Consider the following 18,714-nt stretch of genomic DNA (forward strand, 5'->3'; position numbering starts at 1 on the left):
AATGAGTTGGTTTCCTGGAGTAAAGCTACGAACCATCCACTTATGATTTTTAAAGTGGATTTTGAGAAGGCCTTTGATTCTGTCTCGTGGGAGTACCTTTTGGAGATTATGCAGATTATGGGCTTTGGCAACTTGTGGTGTGACTGGATTATGGAGCTTCTTAGATATGCTAGAGCTTTGGTTCTTGTCAATGGGTCCCCATCTGATGAATTTCAAATACAACGTGGTTTGAGACAAGGAGATCCTTTGTCTCCTTTCTTGTTTATTTTGGTGATGGAAGGTCTTCATGTTGCTTTGCTTAAAGCTCATACTGCTAATGTGTTACCTGACATTTCTATCAGTGGGATCGATATTTCTCACTTGTTTTATGTTGATGATGCTATCATTATGTCTCATTGGGACCCCGTTAATGTCTCCCGTATCATTCCTATCCTGTGATGTTTTTACTTAGCCTCGGGTCTCAGAATCAATTTGCAAAAAAGTAAGTTGATTGGAGTTGGAGTTCCTTTTGCTGACGTTGAGGTGGCAGCTCGTAAGGTTGGGTGTGCTCCCGATTCATATCCTTTCTTTCACCTTGGAGTCCCTATTGGCCAGAATATGACTCGAATTTCTGCTTGTTCCTCTGTTGTTGATCGTTTTCGTTCGAAACCCTCAAGTTGGAAAGCTAAAATCCTTTCGTCTGGTGGACGTCTTTCTTTGACCAAGTCTGTTCTTGGAAGCCTTGATAGTTACCTAATGTCTATCTTCATGGTTCCAATCTCATTTGTTAACACCCTTAAGTCTCTTCGGGCTAGGTTCTTATGGGGTGCTGATTTAGATGAGAGATGCATGCATTGGGTTCGGTGGGATAAAGTTTTAGCTCGAAAAACGGAAGGGGGGCTCGGTATTGGTAGTTTGTTTTCCTTCAATCAGGCTCTTCTTTTTAGATGGCGATGGAGATTTTTTCACAACCTAGACTTGATTTGGGTTAAATTTGTCAAAGCTATTTATGGTCCTGATGGTGGGTGCAACTCCTTATCTCAGAGGAGAGGGTCGATTGGTCCGTGGAATGGTGTTATTCAGATGTTGGTTCAGTTAAAAAATTGTGGTCTTGATCTCCAAATTTTTTGTCCTGTTAGGATTGGTGATGGGAATAGAACTTCGTTCTGGCGAGATGTGTGGAAGGGAGATGTTCCCATGGCTGCTTCTTTTCACAGGATTTTTGCTCTTGACTCTCATAAATCGCTCACTGTCTGTGATAGATTTCTTATCGGATGGGATTCTGCTCTTCTCAGGCGAACTCCTAGAAGAGGTATTAAGGAATCTCAATGGGTTGATTTTACTTCTTTGATGTCGGATGTCTCTCTTTATTCCCAACCGGACCGTTTGGGATGGACTATAGACGCTTCTGATTCTTTTTTTGTTTCCTCCCTCATAACTTTTTTGGATACTCATATGTTATCATCGGGGAGATCTCAGACCGGTTGGAATTCTTGGGTGCCAATCAAAGTGAATATTTTCATTTAGAGATTGCAGCTTCGAAGTATCCCTACTAGAGTGAATATTTCTGTACGTGGGATCACTATGAATTCGATCATTTGTCCGGTTTGTTCTAATACTGTTGAATCTCTTGATCATCTTTTTGCCAGTTGTAATCAGCTCATTGAGATTTGGACTCGTGTTGCTATTTGGTGGGGCGTCCAAACTCCTCCTATGTGCTCTATTGATCATCTTCGTAGCCCGATTCTCTTTCGTTAAAAAGAGTGCAACATCAAACCTTTGATGCGGTCATTTTCACTACGTTTTGGTGTTTATGGAATTTTCGTAATTCTATCATTTTTGGAACGACGCAACCTAAGAAATCTTTTATTTTAGATGAAACCATTTATAGATCATTTTTTTGGATTTCTAATAAGTATAGAAAAACTAAAATTAGTTGGACCTCTTGGTTACATAACCTTCTTCAGTTTGTAATTTGTTGTGATGACCTTCTTTTTCTAGCTTCTTGCTAGTTTTCTTATAAAATCCGCCGTTCAAAAAAATAGTCAAATCAAAATTGTTCAATCTCGATACCGAGTAGAAAAAAAAAAAAAAAAAAAAAGAAGTCATCCGTATAATTTACTCGTACTAATAAGACGGATATAATACAAGGCACCATGGGGTGGCTAGTTGTGAGCTCCAGTGACGTTGAGGAAAAAGGAGCCGCTAAAGCCGCTCAGGTGACGCGGCGGCTAACCTGTCCCACACACGCTCTCGACTCCACCTCCCCATTTTTTCCACGAAATTATTCAACCAAATAGTAATTCGAAATTGGGGGAAAATTGAAAACCTCTTTTTGATATCTCTTGACTTTCCTAGACCTCTGACGACCGCCATGACGACGGAGGAACCACCGCTCTCCGCTTCAACAACGTCACTTCTAGATAAACCTCTTCACCAACTCACAGAAGACGACATTTCCCAACTCACTCGCGAAGACTGCCGCCGGTACCTCAAACAGAAAGGTTTACATCCTTCCGGTGGTTGTTTGGTCTATTTTATTTGTGTTCTGGTGTGTTTGTATTTTTAGATGGATTGTTTGATGCCGCTGCAGGAATGAGACGTCCGTCGTGGAATAAATCTCAGGCGATCCAGCAAGTAGTTATGCTCAAGGCGTTACTTGAACGTACGCCGGACTCGGACGGATGCAGCCGGAAGCTCCACATTACCCATCTGCAACAGGAAACCCCAAACACGCGTGTACGTTTGGATTAATTAATCATCTCCACTCGTTTCCCTAATTTTTAATATAATGTATGTAGTAGTATTATTAAACTGTTAACAAAGTTAGCAGCATGCTTGTCGTTTTGTGCTTTTGCATATTATATTATTATCTGATCCTCGATTAGTTTGCTTTTGGTTCTAATTTTGATCAATTTAATATACAAAATGTAGACTCAGAAAGGAACAAGTGGTGATACGGAGGTCTCTGTTTCAGCCGATGAATCAGTACCTGGTCAGCGTCATGACATGGATCAATCGGATCTTTTTGGTGATAATGATTTTGTTCTTCCTGGGTAACTTCTTGAGTCATTTTACCCTATCAATGTAATAACCATAGATGTTTGAGGCCAATGCCTTGATGTATTAACCAAGATCTATTTTCTTCTTGCCCATTCTATCTTCAAATCACCTCACCTTGACTTGTGAGCTGTGTCATGTTGTCTTTCTCTCATTGTATACTTACTGCATTTGGTTGATGATGCATGAATGAGGCGTGTGATGCTAAATATTCACAGAAAGATTGCATTACTTTATGGTTTTATTATTTATTTATTGATGCGACTATCCGGAAAGAAGATCTCTTCTAAGTTGTATTGAATTACACTCCTGTATTGTCATTAGGAAGACTGCAAGCTGGTGCTATTAAATTTCTTCTTTAGGTATATTAGCAACCTTAAAGTTAGTTTCTTGTAGTTCATGTTGATACAATGCTTTGCGCACCCAAATGTTGAGGGACTCTAATCATCAAAAGATAGGGCTCATGCAAGTATTCTCGCCTCAACTCAACAAGTAATTTATCTGAAACTAGTTTGGGGTTGGTTGAAACATTTCTCTAAACATCTTCTTACAACTGAGTTACAATTGTTGGCCTTGTTATCTTACAACTTAATATGTTTGTATCCCCTGCCCTTACATTCAGTGTTCTTTATAGCTCCAGCTGCCATTAATATGTGGTCTTAGCAGTTAAATATGATCATGGAGTTCTATTATTTCCTTTTGTGCATGTGAATCATTCGTATTAATTTGATCAAGGTTACATTGCTAGATATTAGTTTATTACACATGTCTGGAGCCACTTCAAAAATATGAATGGTCAAAGGGTAAATGGATAAAACTTTAATGGTCAAAGGTCACATAAACCCTCATCTCAATTAGTGGGAATTGGAGTGTTTTCTGAAGCATCTTCTTATTCAAGGATATATATATATATATATATATATATATATATATATATATATATATATATATATTCCTGAATCCAATAAATTATGTGTCCACACTACATTTTCAAATGTATTCAGTATGGTTTTACCTGTCTTAGAGAATGCTAATAGTAAGAAATGTGCTTTAAACTTTATGAGCTATCCGACACCAGTTTGAAATGAGTGATACCAAAACATCATTAAATCTATCAGATTTAAAGTCCCCGCATTTTATGCCTCATAAAGACTTTAAAATTTATTTTTTGGCTGACTAAATAGCTATTGTACAAATAAATAGTCACTAAGGTGTCTTTGTTTTTCAAATTTCCAGTTATTATATTTTCGACATTAGAGCTACCTTATGTGGCAATAGGAAATTAGGAGCAATACAAACGGATATATATGGAATATCTCTATTTATGTTTATTTTAGTCGATATAGCTTCTCATACTAATTCCCCCAAGGATTTGGCATACTCCAATAGATATGCTTATGCCATAACTGCCATTGTTATAGTAATTTTTTGTGCCACTGGAAACATCATTTCATGGAGACATTGTAGCCTTTTTGAGCAGAGTGAACCTCTTGAAAACCATGACATCAAGCAGTGTTGCTGTATAATCTTGAAACTTATGTACCTTTCAATCAATATGAACCTATTAAGCAATACAAATAATGATTAATTAGTTAGCATAAAATCTGCCAAGTGTGTTTTTCAATTGATACACGTGTTGAAAATTTAGCTGGATATCCGCACTTAACTATGAAGATTAATTTCAATTCAATGAATAATGAAAATGTTCACGTAACTGTCTTCAAGCAAAAAGTGTTATCTTTCTTTACATTGTGTCTTGATGAACATGTCTTTCATATGAAAGCTTGGTTTCTTTTGTTCTTCTTAGAGATCAATTTTTTTGCTTGCATTTTCAGGATTACTGGAAAAGGACAGATGACAATTTTCTATAGTGGCAAGGTGAATGTCTATGATGATGTCCCAGCTGACAAGGTGCACAGTAATAATATTTTGCACCATTTTATTTTCCAATTTTTTTTAATATCACTGACTGAGTGATTTTAGGCACAAACTCTATTCAAGCTTGCTGCAAGCCCACTACAGTTTCATCAGGATGATGGAAATATGACCACATTTCCACTTCCATGCCATTTGCAAGCTCCAACTATATTAACAACCACAGAATCATCTGTCATGCATTTTCCCACATTGCAAACAGGTACTACCATTTGTGTTGTTTTAATTCTTTAATGCTGAATGTGTCATATGTTGTGAAGCCCTGTATATTTTTAGCTTTTTTAAGATAGTGTTTGGTATGATGGAGTTGATGAAGGAACGGAATGGTTGATTCCTTTGTAATGAATTTTTTTTTTTTTTTTTTTTTTTTTGCTTTCATTCCAGCGTGGAATGGAATGAAATGAAAAAATTGCAATGTAATCCACTTTATCTATGAATTTCTAATGACTAAATTTTAGAAAATTTCATCCTTTTAATTGATTTACTGTTTTATTTGAGTTTTCCAATTATAATTGATAACAACCAAACATTAAAGCTTTTGATATGTTGGTGGTAGAAGATAAGAATTATGAATTATGGTAGTATTTAGGACACTGTAAAGTTAATGATAAATACCTTGCTCACTGTATGGTATGTTCTACAGTAAGAAAGACAGATAACTCTAGGATGCATAGAGAAGAAATCAGCATATATCGTGAGGACAACTCTGGTAAATATCATATTTCACAAAAGTCTTATTTCTTCCTCTTTATGCATAAGTAACAATCTAAATAGATTATAGGGTAAATTACTAAATTACAAATTTCATCCCTGTTCTTTCAGAAAAGTTAAGAATTCAATCCAGATGTTTTTATTCTTTTTCTTGCATAGGTCTGCTACATTTTTGTCCCTGGCTTGGAAAGACATTTAAAAGATGGAGTTTAAGCCCCCAAGTAAAATGACTATTTGTGCCCCCATCCCATCTTCATCTGTTCCATGTCTTTTTGATTTGGTTTAATTTTACCGTTTATATGCGGAATATATTTAAATTGGGTGGGCAAAATGGTCATTTTACATGGACTTATTCGAAGCCAGGGAGCAAAGTGCAGGCAAGACCACCCATGCAAAGGATGAAACATCTGGGGGGAATTGATCCATAAGTTTTGAGGAATCATATTGATTGTGACTTTTAATTTTGAATTGATTATTAGCATCTGTTTGTTGTTGTTGTGTTGATGGGAAAGATATGATGTGATATGGTGAGACAGGTGAAGAAGTTTCAGGAAGAGGAAGCAGAAAAGCATCAGTGCAGAGGTATCTTGAGAAGCGGAAAGATAGGTAGGTAACAAGTGAATGTTTGTGTGGTGTGGTTGTTGAGTTGTTTCTGATGTTGTTGAGTGTTAGTTGAAGGTTTAAGAGGCAGAACAAACTAAAAGCAAGTGAATGTGGCAGCAGCTTCCATCATGTTTTCTTAACCCATCACAACCAAAACGAGCAGTCATTGTCAACCACGACTTCACCACCTGACACCCCTAACCAACCGGTTTGAGCTAAATGGGAATTTTAACCTATTTTCCCAGGTAACTTTATATTTTTACCACATTAGGATTTAGGAGTTTATCATTCCTTACACGTCAACTGCCTTATTTATTTATTTCTTACAGGAAGGAAATCAGAATAGGAGAAGGTAAATGCATGTATATTTCAAGTGGACATAGTGTTAGCCTGTTAGGGTTGATGAGTAGATATATGAGATTATTGTAGTAGGCCTTTCAGGTGCTTGCTTCTTTTATTACTCCATTATCTCCATTCTCCAATGTTTTTTTTTTTTTTTTATAAAGCTTTCTTAAATCTACAGTCGGTTTAAAGATGGAAACCGACCACATGTCTCTTTGAAAACAGCAAAAAGATTAACTAAAAAAATCCATTGATGGTCTCCATCGATTTATTATGGTGTTTTTGTTTAGGTTGCTTTAAAAAGTCATGGGAAAAAAAAATAAAAAAAATCAATGACATTAACTGAACGAACTACCATTGTATTTGGATTTTGAATACAAATAACTTGTCAATATACAAATGTACATAAATCTAACGAGGTGGTTGTATGGATGCTAAAGGACAAGAATCCACTCACATAACACAATTGGACTACTCTTGCATGCTATAAATGTTGCTAACAACCCCAACAATGCTAACCATGATGGCAAGGACCAACATCACCCATGAGAACAACCTCTCTCGGCTGCTCAGACCATTCGACCCACCCCCTAACCGCAGCGCGATAAGAGCCGGAAAAGTGAACCCCAACGACACGGCCGTGGTTGCACCTGTGAATTTAAAAGCAGTCCATATACTTGGAATCATTGTGGATGCCATGTATATAAGCATCAAAAGCACACAAGTCAACCCCAAACACCTCTTCCTGCTCTTGGACAATGGCTTTGCTCCTTTAAAAACCAACGCATCAACCGTTTGCCTTAATGAAAAATGAATCACAGGGAACACCAGAATCAAATGGAAAATGTAACCCACACGAACGATGTAACTCAAACCTTCACTAAACCGAATCGCAAGAGGCTTATCAAAATTCGTAAGAACGTCTGCTTCTGTGTTGTTCCCGAAAAGAAGGTAGCCAGCTACTGCAGTCGACCAGTAGATGAAAACACATATCACAGTTGTGAGCCTCCCAACTTTGTTCATCTTTTGAGGCGAACGACCTTCGAGTTCATTGTAAATCGGTTGAACATTGAAGTGACAAACGTACGCGTTCGACATGATCGGGATAACAACTAAAAGATCAAGAATCGCTTGTTCGGAACTGAAATCCGGAATCAATCTTGGCGGGTCGGTTTTACCTTCGACCACCATAATAAACGCGACAACACAAGCAACAATCACGAAAATGATTGCAAGAACTACAGATGCGGCTGAAGTTACACTTAAGGATTCGATTCTGTCTAATGCACAGAGTGGTGCAAGAAGCACAACCAAAGCGATCAAGATGATGAGTCTTCTATTTTCCCAGAACCCATTTGCTCCAAACCATTGAATGAAAACCCCGGAATGTCGGGGAGAGCCCGACATCACGTCGCCCATGATGATAAGATAAACCACTAAAACACCGGCGTTGTTCAAAATGATACAAATTTCAGACAAGATTCTTGCTGGTGAACCTAAGGCTTGTTCCACAACCTCCCCGTAGGATGTGGCTTTGCATTGAACGGAAAAACGAATGAGTAACTCAACACTGATTTCTGATAAAATCCCCATCAACAAAATCAGAACAATTCCGGTGACCAAGCCGAGGACTTTCATGGTGGCGGGTAATGCCATGATTCCGGCACCAATTACGGTTGTGGTTAAGTTAAACACCGCGCCGTAGATTCCGGAATCGGAGCTTTTATTGGAGGGGGATAAGTTATGAAGATTAATGTCATCATTAGCACAACCATTATCATGAATTGAAGCCTCCCGTTGTCTGCCATCTCTGCTTCCCATAATGATGATTTACCAAGAAAAACATATGAAACCCAAGAATAGAAGATCGTTATAGAAAGATTGAAGGTTTGGGTTTGAAAGAGATTGGATGGAAAAGCAAAAGCTTCATAATTTTTGTGGGTTTGGAGAGAGAATAAAGGAGGGTACGTAATTATGAATTTCTCTATAGACGTTGAATCTTCAGATTTTGACATGTTTTTTGACCTCTTACAATACAAATATACAATCCCTAGCCAATGTCATTCTTTCTTCCAAATGCAATTGGTAACGGGTCATTCATATATGAATCATCGTCATTTGATGCCAAACACGTATTCACTTTTTGTTCATATTATTTAATATATATCTATCTTATCTAATAAATAAGAATGATTTTATCATATATCCTTTTATTCAATTAACTACTTATCATTTTGTTATAATTTTGAGATATATTTATTTTTCACTTCTTATTTACTTCAATTTTCAATTCCAATATATTATTAGTTTAGTTTCCACAAATTAAACTTATCCTAATGACTATTAATTTCAAATTTAAATTTTCAATTTCAATTTCAAATAAATTTACAGTTTAAATCTGTGTTTAACATTTTATTATAATTAATCCGTTTATTACACGAGTTTGATAACTAAACATATAATTTTTATTTATTTATTTTTTGCATGTTTTTTTTTCATATAATTTTCATTTATTTCAAATTTCAAATTCAAATAAACTTTTCATTTAATCGTTCCTATTTAACATTTTGTTTTAATCAACTTGTATAATATACGGATTCACAAATCACAAACTAGTATATATATATATATATATATATATATATATATATATATATATATATATATATATATATATATATATATATATACTAGTTTATAACTCGTAAGAAACACGGTTATGAAATTAATTAAACTTTTATAGTAAAAACTCAATATTATTAATCAATTATTTCAAATAAATTATATATATATATATATATATATATATATATATATATATATATATATATATATATATATATATATATATATATATCTCAAGATTTTAGAAAAGAGCTACAGCTTTTTTCCCCTCTAATTCTCTTTCTGAAACAGCAAAAAGATGAACTACAAGTTTGATGGTCTCCATCCATTTAGTCTTGTTCAGATCCACCTAAATTTTTCAATGTAACTTTTTATTCAGTAAATGATGAAGTGAATATATATATATATATATATATATATATATATATATATATATATATATATATATATATATATATATATATAGGGTTAAGTTCAAATGAGAACATTATTTAATGTGAGAACGTAAGAACACTACTTTATGTTACTATGAATTTTGTATATACAACGATATGATATTATTTATCAACAAATATACAAACAATCACATATTAATATTCACATTAAAATTTTGTATATATAACTTTATGACATTATTCATCATTGAATATATGAACAATCACATATTTAACATTCACATTAGAATTTACTAAATTACTACATATACATATATATATATATATATATATATATATATATATATATATATATATATATATATCTAAATTTTATAGTAGAATATCAATATAAAATTAAATATATTCATATTATAATTACTACAATACTATACATATTAAATTTATATTAGAATAGTAACATAAAGTAGTGTTCTTACGTTCTCACATTAAATAGTGTTCTCATTTGAACTTAACCCTATATATATATATATATATATATATATATATATATATATATATATATATATATATATATATATATATATATATATATATATATATATATATATATATATAGGTTTGTTTAAAAATTCACAAGAAAACAAACTAAAAAACTATGAATCGAAATCAATGCCATTAACAAGGTGCTAACAACAACATACTACTTTTGTATTTGGATTTTGAATACAAATTAATCATCGAACTGAAATTTTATTTATAGATTCCCACATTCTTAATGCTACAACACTGATTTTGTTTTGTAAAAATAACAAGCACAATAGTTCAAAGATACAATGCCTCTTTAAAAGGCTATGGTAAAAAAAATGCTATAAGAATAAGTAGGAAAGCCAAAGACCCTTCGGTTTTGTTTCTACAGCAAGCCCATAAAAAGAAACACTCATATATAGCTTCACCATTAAGTCAAAAAGCAACAAACACCTTACTGCTTCAACTATCTTTGTCATTGAACTTTAACTCCCAAAAATCTATCCATAACATTTTTAAAAGCCTGTTGCAAGTTTATAAATAATAAAACATGTTACACTGTGTTACATCATATCATCTTATGTAATATAATTAAAAGTACGAACCTGGCATGAAAATGACTCCTTTCTGTTAAGAAGCTTATCCATTACAGCAAACTGATCATCAAATACACCATAAAATGCTGTGTAGAATTCATTCCTAAGACCCAAAATGAATGTAATCAAATCAAACCTTCTCTCAATAAAATAAAAAAACAAACTGTTGATGGTTAGAATATAATATATACCTGTCTTGTTCATTAGTCAACTGATCCATCTCATCAAATTTTCTAGTAAGAACTTCAGCCCCTACTGGTGAAAGCAAGTGCAGTACTAAACCCTCCAAAGTCCTTGGAAAGTGATGCTAACAAATTATAAATTTTATCAAATACGAATAATTAGTATACATAATCATACAGATTCTTAAATATTTCATATACAAATTTATCAACTTATGAAGAAATACCATATAAAAAGCCTTGAATATTAATAAGAATATAGATTCTTAACTCTTATATAGATAATGTAGGGTTAACACTATTTTTAGGAAAGAGACTATTCAAAATTCTACTTTACACTTTTAGCCCAGGTTTTAAATTTTGTTACAAATTTGGTCCAAACTTTAAAATTTGTTACGAATATGGTTTTAAAAGTCTTAAATCTGCCCTATTTTGCATTTGCTAGAAAATATCTACCAAATTTTTAGAAAATGAGTAATTCTGCCAAAAATGACAAACTCAAAGAAATGTTGACAATGTGGAATAAGAGTGTGGACCCACCAGCATGGCAAGAAACATTTTCTGAAGATTAAGTGGTTCAAGAGCCCATAAAATATTAGCAACTGGATCTTCCTCCAAGTAATACAATTCTGAGATTTCAATTTTTTTGGGCTTTGTTTTCTCAATATCAGATGTTGAAATTGAATCCACTACATTACTCAAATCAGCAGCACTCACACGATCATGTACTAAAGAAACAAGTTCATGAAGAGATTTGAGAGCACAAGGCTCCAGATCATGTAGCATATTCCCACCAGAAACCTTCATTTTCTTATCTGGTAAATAAATCATTTATTATTTTTGTTAATGATTTGATATAAATAGGTAAAAAAGAAAATACTATTAAGTATTAACTAACCTGATTCTTCAGAAGAAGGATTAAGATTATCACTCACACAAGGGATAGTCTTGCACAGCATTCGATTCTGTACAAAATCATAAAAGAAGATACAATGTTGAAGTAAAATTAATGCACAATACATAATATTTGAAAAGGGTTATGCTTAATTACTTATACCATTTCTTTATCAGTCAGTCTTCAAGATTATCAACACATGAAACATGGAATGAAAGATAAACATAAGTTTCTTTATCATATTCTAATTAAACATGTAAAAAAAAAAAAAAAAAAAAACCTTTTCAGTATCCTGCGCAGATAATACGAATCCATGTGTTCTGACATGCCAGACATCATTTCAGACCTCCACCAAAAGTTAACAGCAATTGTTAAACTTTCACTGTCAACTTGGTGAAACCTGATCAATAAAAGAGATATAAAATTAAAAACAAGGAATGAAAATATGAGAATGTATGAAATTCCAAATCTTACCACCCTTCAGGAATAAAAAGTGCATCGCCTGAATTCAGAATCACTCTCTGTGAATACTTTTTCAAGTGTTCTGCTCTTGGATGAAGAGAAAGATCAGGTTCATCCATGGGGACACCACTGGTAGAACACATAAACTATATAATGAACACCAATACTTAATAGAAACAAAAATATCATCTTTTTTAACACATAACTAGTTTAAATGTAATACCTGTGATTTGAAGCCTCCCCATACAAAGGCATTGGATACAAGAAAGGAGTTGATGAAGGGGGCCATAGGTCAACTAAAGTTTGACCAAACAAGAAAAAAAAGATGTTAGAAAAGCACCCAAAACAACAAAACCTTAAGCAGTGTTAAAAATAAAAATAAAACCTTGTTTGGTACCAGAGACAACACACAGAAGGTTATGATGTGGATCATAGTGAGTGCTTGATCTTGTTTGAGCACCATTCATCCATAGATTGATAGAAGCCAAGGTCCTTGTCTCCAAAAATCGAGGCTGTATAAATGGAACAGGTGTCAAGATATGAGGATTCTTAGGTGGAAAGATTGTTATGGAAATCAGAGATGATGGATGAATGGTGTAGATTACTGTCTGAATGTCTTCTATAAGATTTCCTAACTGAACCCTTTCTTCTTTCTCATTATTCATAATTGGTACCTATATCAGTATACACATACTTTGCATCATATGTATATACATAAATACCCCCAAGTTAACTAATAAGAGAAAAAGTGCAAGTTCTTAAAAAAAAAGTATAGAATATACTTATCACTCAGTGTAAGCAAATAGCAACCTGTGCTAAATAAATCTGATCTTGCTCTGTTTCAATGGTAGCTGGATTTGAAACATCCTTGCAGTATTCGATAAAGGTAGATAAAGGCAACTGCACCTGTAAAAGGAACAAAACAACTGCAGTAACTAAGTGGCATCTGAATCATAACCTCTATATTTAACAAAATCATGTATAACTTGTTAAGAAAAATACCCTCTCATGATTTCTAATGTCACCATAAAAGACTGGTGCAGATTTAGACAGCATTACTTCCACGGTTGATGGCCCTGCTAGTCCCTATATATATAAGCAATGGTAAATTTTGAATCTATATTCAAGTCTATGCTAACATACTTCATAAAACCATGTATAATAGATGCATAATTGTTGTTATTGGAAGACATATGTAGAAATGTATTCATCCCACTCTGGAGAAGTAACCATACCAGTCGATGAATTGAGAATAAACTCCTAAACGAAGCTGTTATCAAACAATGAGACACTTAGATGTTACAGTATGCAATACACACGTATTTGTCGCTTCATCAATTCCATCCAAACCCCTAATATGGCTGTTGGTTCACTATACAACTAACTATGAAGCGGAAATACGAAACGAGTGTTGAAGACAGACCTGTAAGTAATCAAGACCCCCAGTGGATGGATTCCACTTACTGGAAGCCTTCCAATCGTTGACGCATCCATGAAAGACCTTTAGTTAGCCAGACAAATTCAATAAAAGAGAAGAGTTAACTTGAGTGAGATCGGGTAGGAAATATGAGTAACTAAAACTGGTTATTCGTAGATTGGAATATTACAGCAGGGACATTTTTAGGTTCAATTAGGGAAGTAAATTCTTCAGCTGATGGAATTGCGTCTAGTATGGTGATTGTGATTCGAACAGAATTTTCTTCCATTTTTTGCTTACGCTTACGAGTTGCAATGAAAACTGGAAACGGGGTTTATGCGTTCCTAAAACCGCTTCGAATAGCTTATCTATTTACATGCCTAATAGTAACTAGAGTGCTAAACAGCCTTAACTAATGAACCTTACGGATTTTAGGTAAATATGAAACAACCGGTGGTTGATGGATATAAAAATAATCGATCAATTTTATTTTACATAACATTTTATTTAATTTATTTTCGTTATAGTATTATTACGATAAATCTATTCAAATATATATATATATATATATATATATATATATACTAGATTTTGATCCGCGTTAAACGTGATGAAACTCAAAAAAATAAGATAGATTACGTGTTATGGATTATTATAATGTGTAAAAAAATAAAACAAAATGTTTGATTATTTAAAATTGTGAAGAACCTCTTTGTAGATAACATTTTTTGTTTTATTGGTTAGACGACATTCCTAGTCATATATGAGTTCCTTCAAGTCTTTTTTACTTGTTACGTGAAAAAACAGTTACATATAATTGATCATGAGTGAAAAATAGTATATATCAAATTCTCAATACGATTATGGAAGGAATATATGTAGTATACAAATTCGTGATATCGAATATGGTGTGGAACAATAGTATATATCAAAGGAAAATACCACAAATAGACAAAAAAAAAATGGGGGTGAATTTCTAAATTTATTCATAAAATTTGATTTTTCCAGCTATAGACATACATTCCGTGGAGGACCCTCCGCGGAATGATGTCATCTCTGCGGAATGGATCTTAGTTTTTTTTTTTTTAATATTTTTTTATTCACATCGATTCTTCGGGTTTATATTAATTCCCCAACTAATTATTTTCAAGTAAAGATTATAATAGTATGATAATCTTTTCTTAAAAATAATTAGTTTGGGAAATGAATATAAACCTCGAAGAATCGATGTGAAAAAAAAAAAAAAAAAAAAAAAAAAAAAACCACTAGAGATCCATTCCTCGGAGCTACCTCCGCAGAATGAGTATTACAGCAAGGACATTTTTAGGTTCAATTAGGGAAGTAAATTCTTCAGCTGATGGAATTGCGTCTAGTATGGTGATTGTGATTCGAACAGAATTTTCTTCCATTTTTTGCTTACGAGTTGCAATGAAAACTGGAAACGGGGTTTATGTGTTCCTAAAACTGCTTCGAATAGCTTATCTATTTACATGCCACATAGTAAGTAGAGTACTAAACAGCCTAAACTAATGAACCTTCTACGGATTTTAGGTAAATATGAAACAACCGGTTTAACCTGTAGTTGATGGATATAAAAATAATCGATCGATTTTATTTTACATAACATCTTATTTAATTTATTTTCGTTATAGTATTATTACAATAAATCTATTCAAACAAAAAATTTTATGTAGATATTATGTTGAATATTGTGTATCCACATCAATTCCGATGAATGGTGTACCCATCAATTCCAATGCATCATCAAGAATATATATAAAATCCACAATATATATATATATATATATATATATATATATATATATATATATATATATATTGTGGATTTTATATATATTCTTGATGATGCATTGGAATTGATGGGTACACCATTCATCGGAATTGACGTGGATACACAATATTCAACATAATATCTACATAAAATTATTTGTTTAAAAGACATATAAATGTAGCTTCTCACAACCAAATGAAATTACATTGCTATTTCAAATAATCAAATGAAAGTACAATGCTAAATAAGATTTACATGATTAGGGTTACAAAACTTTGTAGTTAAAAGGATAAGTATGATGCTATTGTTGGTTTAAAAAAAACATTGGTATTTATGGTTAAAACTTAAAAGGAAAATTCAATGCTATTATTGGTTTAGTTTTGGAATATCCATGTGGAGGTTTCATTCTCTTTATATTTAAATTATGATCACCAAATGCCCTCGTAAAAAATGCCGTATAATTTGGTCATTCAAAGGAAAATGATTAAAGGAGGTTTTTGGAAAAGCTCTAGTTTGCAACGTGTTTAATGGAAGCACGTGACATGTCGCATGTGCCACACTTTGATCTCATACATTGAGCCCGATTTAAAGGCACTAACTCCTAGGGTTTCCATATTTGCTCAACCTCCATCCCCATAAACCCTAAACTTCAATACCCTAGCCTCTTTGTGTAATGCCATATTTTCGCATTCCAATAGAATTTGATATAAACCGTCACTTATAAAATTTGAAGTAGATATATATTACTTTTTAGCCAAAGTAATCATCATAATCATGTAGGAAACATCAATATATTTTTTGTACATATATAGAACACACGAATCCAACTTTGTATGAAGAAGATATGATTCTTCGAAGTTTCATGATTAAACTGATATGACTATGTGTGTCGCAAAATACGAATCATCGATAGATGACTTATTAGCCTAAGCAATCCAAACGAAAGTCTTAGTAATCATAAAACCAAGAGTGTGCATATAGAAACCATCCAAATTTGACTTCGCATGAGAACATTATGATTTTTAAAACTTTCAGCATAACAGTGTGCGACATAACAACTGAAATCAATATCAATTGATTGTTAAGAAAAACAATCTAAATGGGGGTTAAATATCTCGATAATAGGAGTCTATAAATATAAAGACAATCGAGAACGAAATTTGTATGGACAAGTTATGATTTTTATACGAAATTTAACAGTCTCAACATATTAAAATTATAGCTTTAAAAATAAAGTGAGAATTAGCCGCTAGAGTCTAAATGAAAGTTGTAGATATCGTTGATAGCTAAACATGGATATAAAATGCGTCAAAAAGGGAGCTCATATGAAGAATATATGAGTTTATGAAGAAAATATGATTTTTTTTCGCGCACAACCACGCACACAGACAACAGGTGCATCACACCCTGACACTCCACCAACATTTCGCCACGTGTCACCACCTAAACGACGCTACGTCATCACACCCAAACAGGTGTGTGGCGCGCACCGACCATGTACACGACACGCCTCCCGAATTTTTTCTATAAATAGACTTCGTTCTCAGCTTATTTCTCACACCTTTCAGCCCCATAAACCTCTTGGAACTCTTTTGTACCCTACTCTATTTTCTCCCTAGTTCCCAACTACTTTAGTGAGGCCATTCAACATTAGAGAGCCGGAAGAATAGAAATAATTGGGCCAGAGTTCTACCCACCCAATTACCGGTTCTCGTTAGAAAGCATTGTAAGTTAAGTTGCACTTGATCTGATTTAAGTGTAATTTATATATATAGTTATAGTTTTTATTTGATAGAAGTTACACTTATAAATCCCTACTTACGGAAGAAGTGTCTAGAATGGTCAAGTTGATTTGGTTGTTGGATTTTAGAAAGGTTATATGCTTAAATGGTTATGTTTCCCCACTGTCAAGACTGGTTGATCCTTATTTGATAAAACTCTCGGTATTCATTGGGATTAGTGAAAGATCTAGTTTCCATTACAAAATTACCATAAGGACTTGTAAGTTAAAACATTATAGGTTAATACTCGTGATAGGTTCATTTTATTACTTTTTTTTTCTTAATTTGTTTTTAATTCATTCCATTTCATTTTAGTCAATATCTATGCATATTTTTCCATTTTGTTATTTTTCACCTTTATCGGGTACTTTATAGTCTTTTGAGCTTAATTGCATGATTTATCGCAGACTATTCAACATGGAGGTATGGAAGGAGTGTGTGAGCTTTGGATGCTTGCGGTTTGCTTGTGGAATTGAAGTGGTGCGATTGAGCTTGGTGTCAACATGAACAAAGAAAGCGAGTTAGACTTAATCTTTGGACGAGAATGATACGAGGTAAAGAGAATTTGAGCTATAGAAGATTAAAGGAGCATTGGAGCATCTTTGAAGACTTTGGAAGGCATAATTAAGCTATCGAGAACTTGCACAAATGGGCTGAGTCATTGATGAGAAGAGTGGGCTGGTATGCTGATTATATGGGCCAAGGAGTCCATTCAGCAAGACCCACGCAGTTCGTGTGGATCCACAAACGGTCTACGTGGATAATGTTGTGAAGGACCCAACTTTTTGCTATGAACCTTTATTAGGGGAAAGTTGGTGGGGTGCTTTTGGATCTAGAAATTGGACTTTTTTTTTACTGGAGATTTTGAATATATATATATATATATATATATATATATATATATATATATATATATATATATATATATAGAGAGAGAGAGAGAGAGAGAGAGAGAGAAAAAAGAGAGAGAGAGAGAGAAAGAGAAAGAGAGAAAAAGAAAGAGAAAGAGAAAGAGAGAGAGAGAGAGAGAGAGAGAGAGAGGAAAGAACACATACAAGAACAACACACTTTTGCTCTCAAGAAGGTTGGAAAGAAATTGAAGCTTGGGTTATTTTTTTTTCATCCTTGCATCTTAAACCATGTTTGGTATCTCTAAACTACTTTGTATTTCTTTCATTTTGGTTATCATTAGCTAGATTTATGTTTGGTTGTTAGGGTTTGACCAATGGATGGTTATTTTCTTTGAATACTTCTGTTTGAAGTTTATGAAAATGTTTTCTAGTCAAACATCTTCTTGTGTTTATTTGTCTTTGATCATGAGCTTGGATGAATGAATGCTTATTTTGTTGACTAATTTATTGGTTAAGTAATGAACCTTCAAATTAGTAATCAACAAATGATTTATATGTTT

General features: G+C 33.3%; 3 protein-coding genes and 1 pseudogene across 7 annotated transcripts; 2 read left to right on the forward strand and 2 right to left on the reverse strand.

The window, feature by feature from the left end:
- The first annotated feature begins 42 nt into the window (after positions 1–42).
- On the forward strand, positions 43–438 carry LOC145009737 (secreted RxLR effector protein 78-like). The gene has a single exon (XM_078968377.1). It carries the CDS (start codon positions 43–45, stop codon positions 436–438), a length of 396 nt encoding a protein of 131 aa, XP_078824503.1.
- A 1,767-nt stretch (positions 439–2,205) lies between these two features.
- On the forward strand, positions 2,206–6,904 carry LOC145011113 (protein TIFY 4B-like). Of its 3 annotated transcripts, none has more exons than XM_078969747.1 (9): positions 2,206–2,483; positions 2,573–2,718; positions 2,914–3,035; positions 4,875–4,950; positions 5,041–5,176; positions 5,618–5,683; positions 6,222–6,291; positions 6,364–6,533; positions 6,618–6,904. In XM_078969747.1, exons 1-8 carry the CDS (start codon positions 2,354–2,356, stop codon positions 6,500–6,502), a joined length of 885 nt encoding a protein of 294 aa, XP_078825873.1. In that variant the 5' UTR covers positions 2,206–2,353; the 3' UTR covers positions 6,503–6,533; positions 6,618–6,904. The 3 variants fall into 3 exon arrangements, with proteins under 3 accessions (XP_078825873.1, XP_078825875.1, XP_078825876.1); XM_078969750.1 differs by having other exon boundaries at positions 2,250–2,483; positions 5,023–5,176; XM_078969749.1 differs by lacking the exon at positions 6,618–6,904 and having other exon boundaries at positions 2,210–2,483; positions 5,023–5,176; positions 6,358–6,494.
- Positions 6,905–6,993: 89 nt separating this feature from the next.
- LOC145011112 (amino acid transporter AVT6E pseudogene) lies at positions 6,994–8,679 on the reverse strand (annotated as a pseudogene).
- A 1,704-nt stretch (positions 8,680–10,383) lies between these two features.
- On the reverse strand, positions 10,384–14,123 carry LOC145013042 (2-oxoglutarate (2OG) and Fe(II)-dependent oxygenase superfamily protein). 3 transcript variants are annotated; one of them, XM_078971842.1, is made up of 15 exons: positions 13,921–14,123; positions 13,737–13,814; positions 13,316–13,399; positions 13,124–13,219; positions 12,919–12,987; positions 12,711–12,825; positions 12,537–12,609; positions 12,326–12,442; positions 12,132–12,251; positions 12,014–12,032; positions 11,855–11,921; positions 11,497–11,771; positions 10,966–11,081; positions 10,784–10,877; positions 10,384–10,701 (listed from the first exon to the last, which is right to left on the reverse strand). In XM_078971842.1, the coding sequence occupies exons 1-15, from the start codon at positions 14,017–14,019 to the stop codon at positions 10,654–10,656; spliced, it is 1,470 nt and encodes a 489-aa protein (XP_078827968.1). In that variant the 5' UTR covers positions 14,020–14,123; the 3' UTR covers positions 10,384–10,653. The 3 variants fall into 3 exon arrangements, with proteins under 3 accessions (XP_078827968.1, XP_078827967.1, XP_078827969.1); XM_078971841.1 differs by having other exon boundaries at positions 12,699–12,825; XM_078971843.1 differs by adding an exon at positions 13,549–13,583 and having other exon boundaries at positions 12,699–12,825; positions 13,737–14,078.
- Between the last annotated feature and the right edge of the window lie 4,591 nt (positions 14,124–18,714).

This window comes from Lactuca saligna, chromosome 8 (assembly GCF_052625555.1).
Source record: "Lactuca saligna cultivar CGN05327 chromosome 8, ASM5262555v1, whole genome shotgun sequence".
In the NCBI taxonomy this organism is placed as follows: domain Eukaryota; kingdom Viridiplantae; phylum Streptophyta; class Magnoliopsida; order Asterales; family Asteraceae; genus Lactuca; species Lactuca saligna.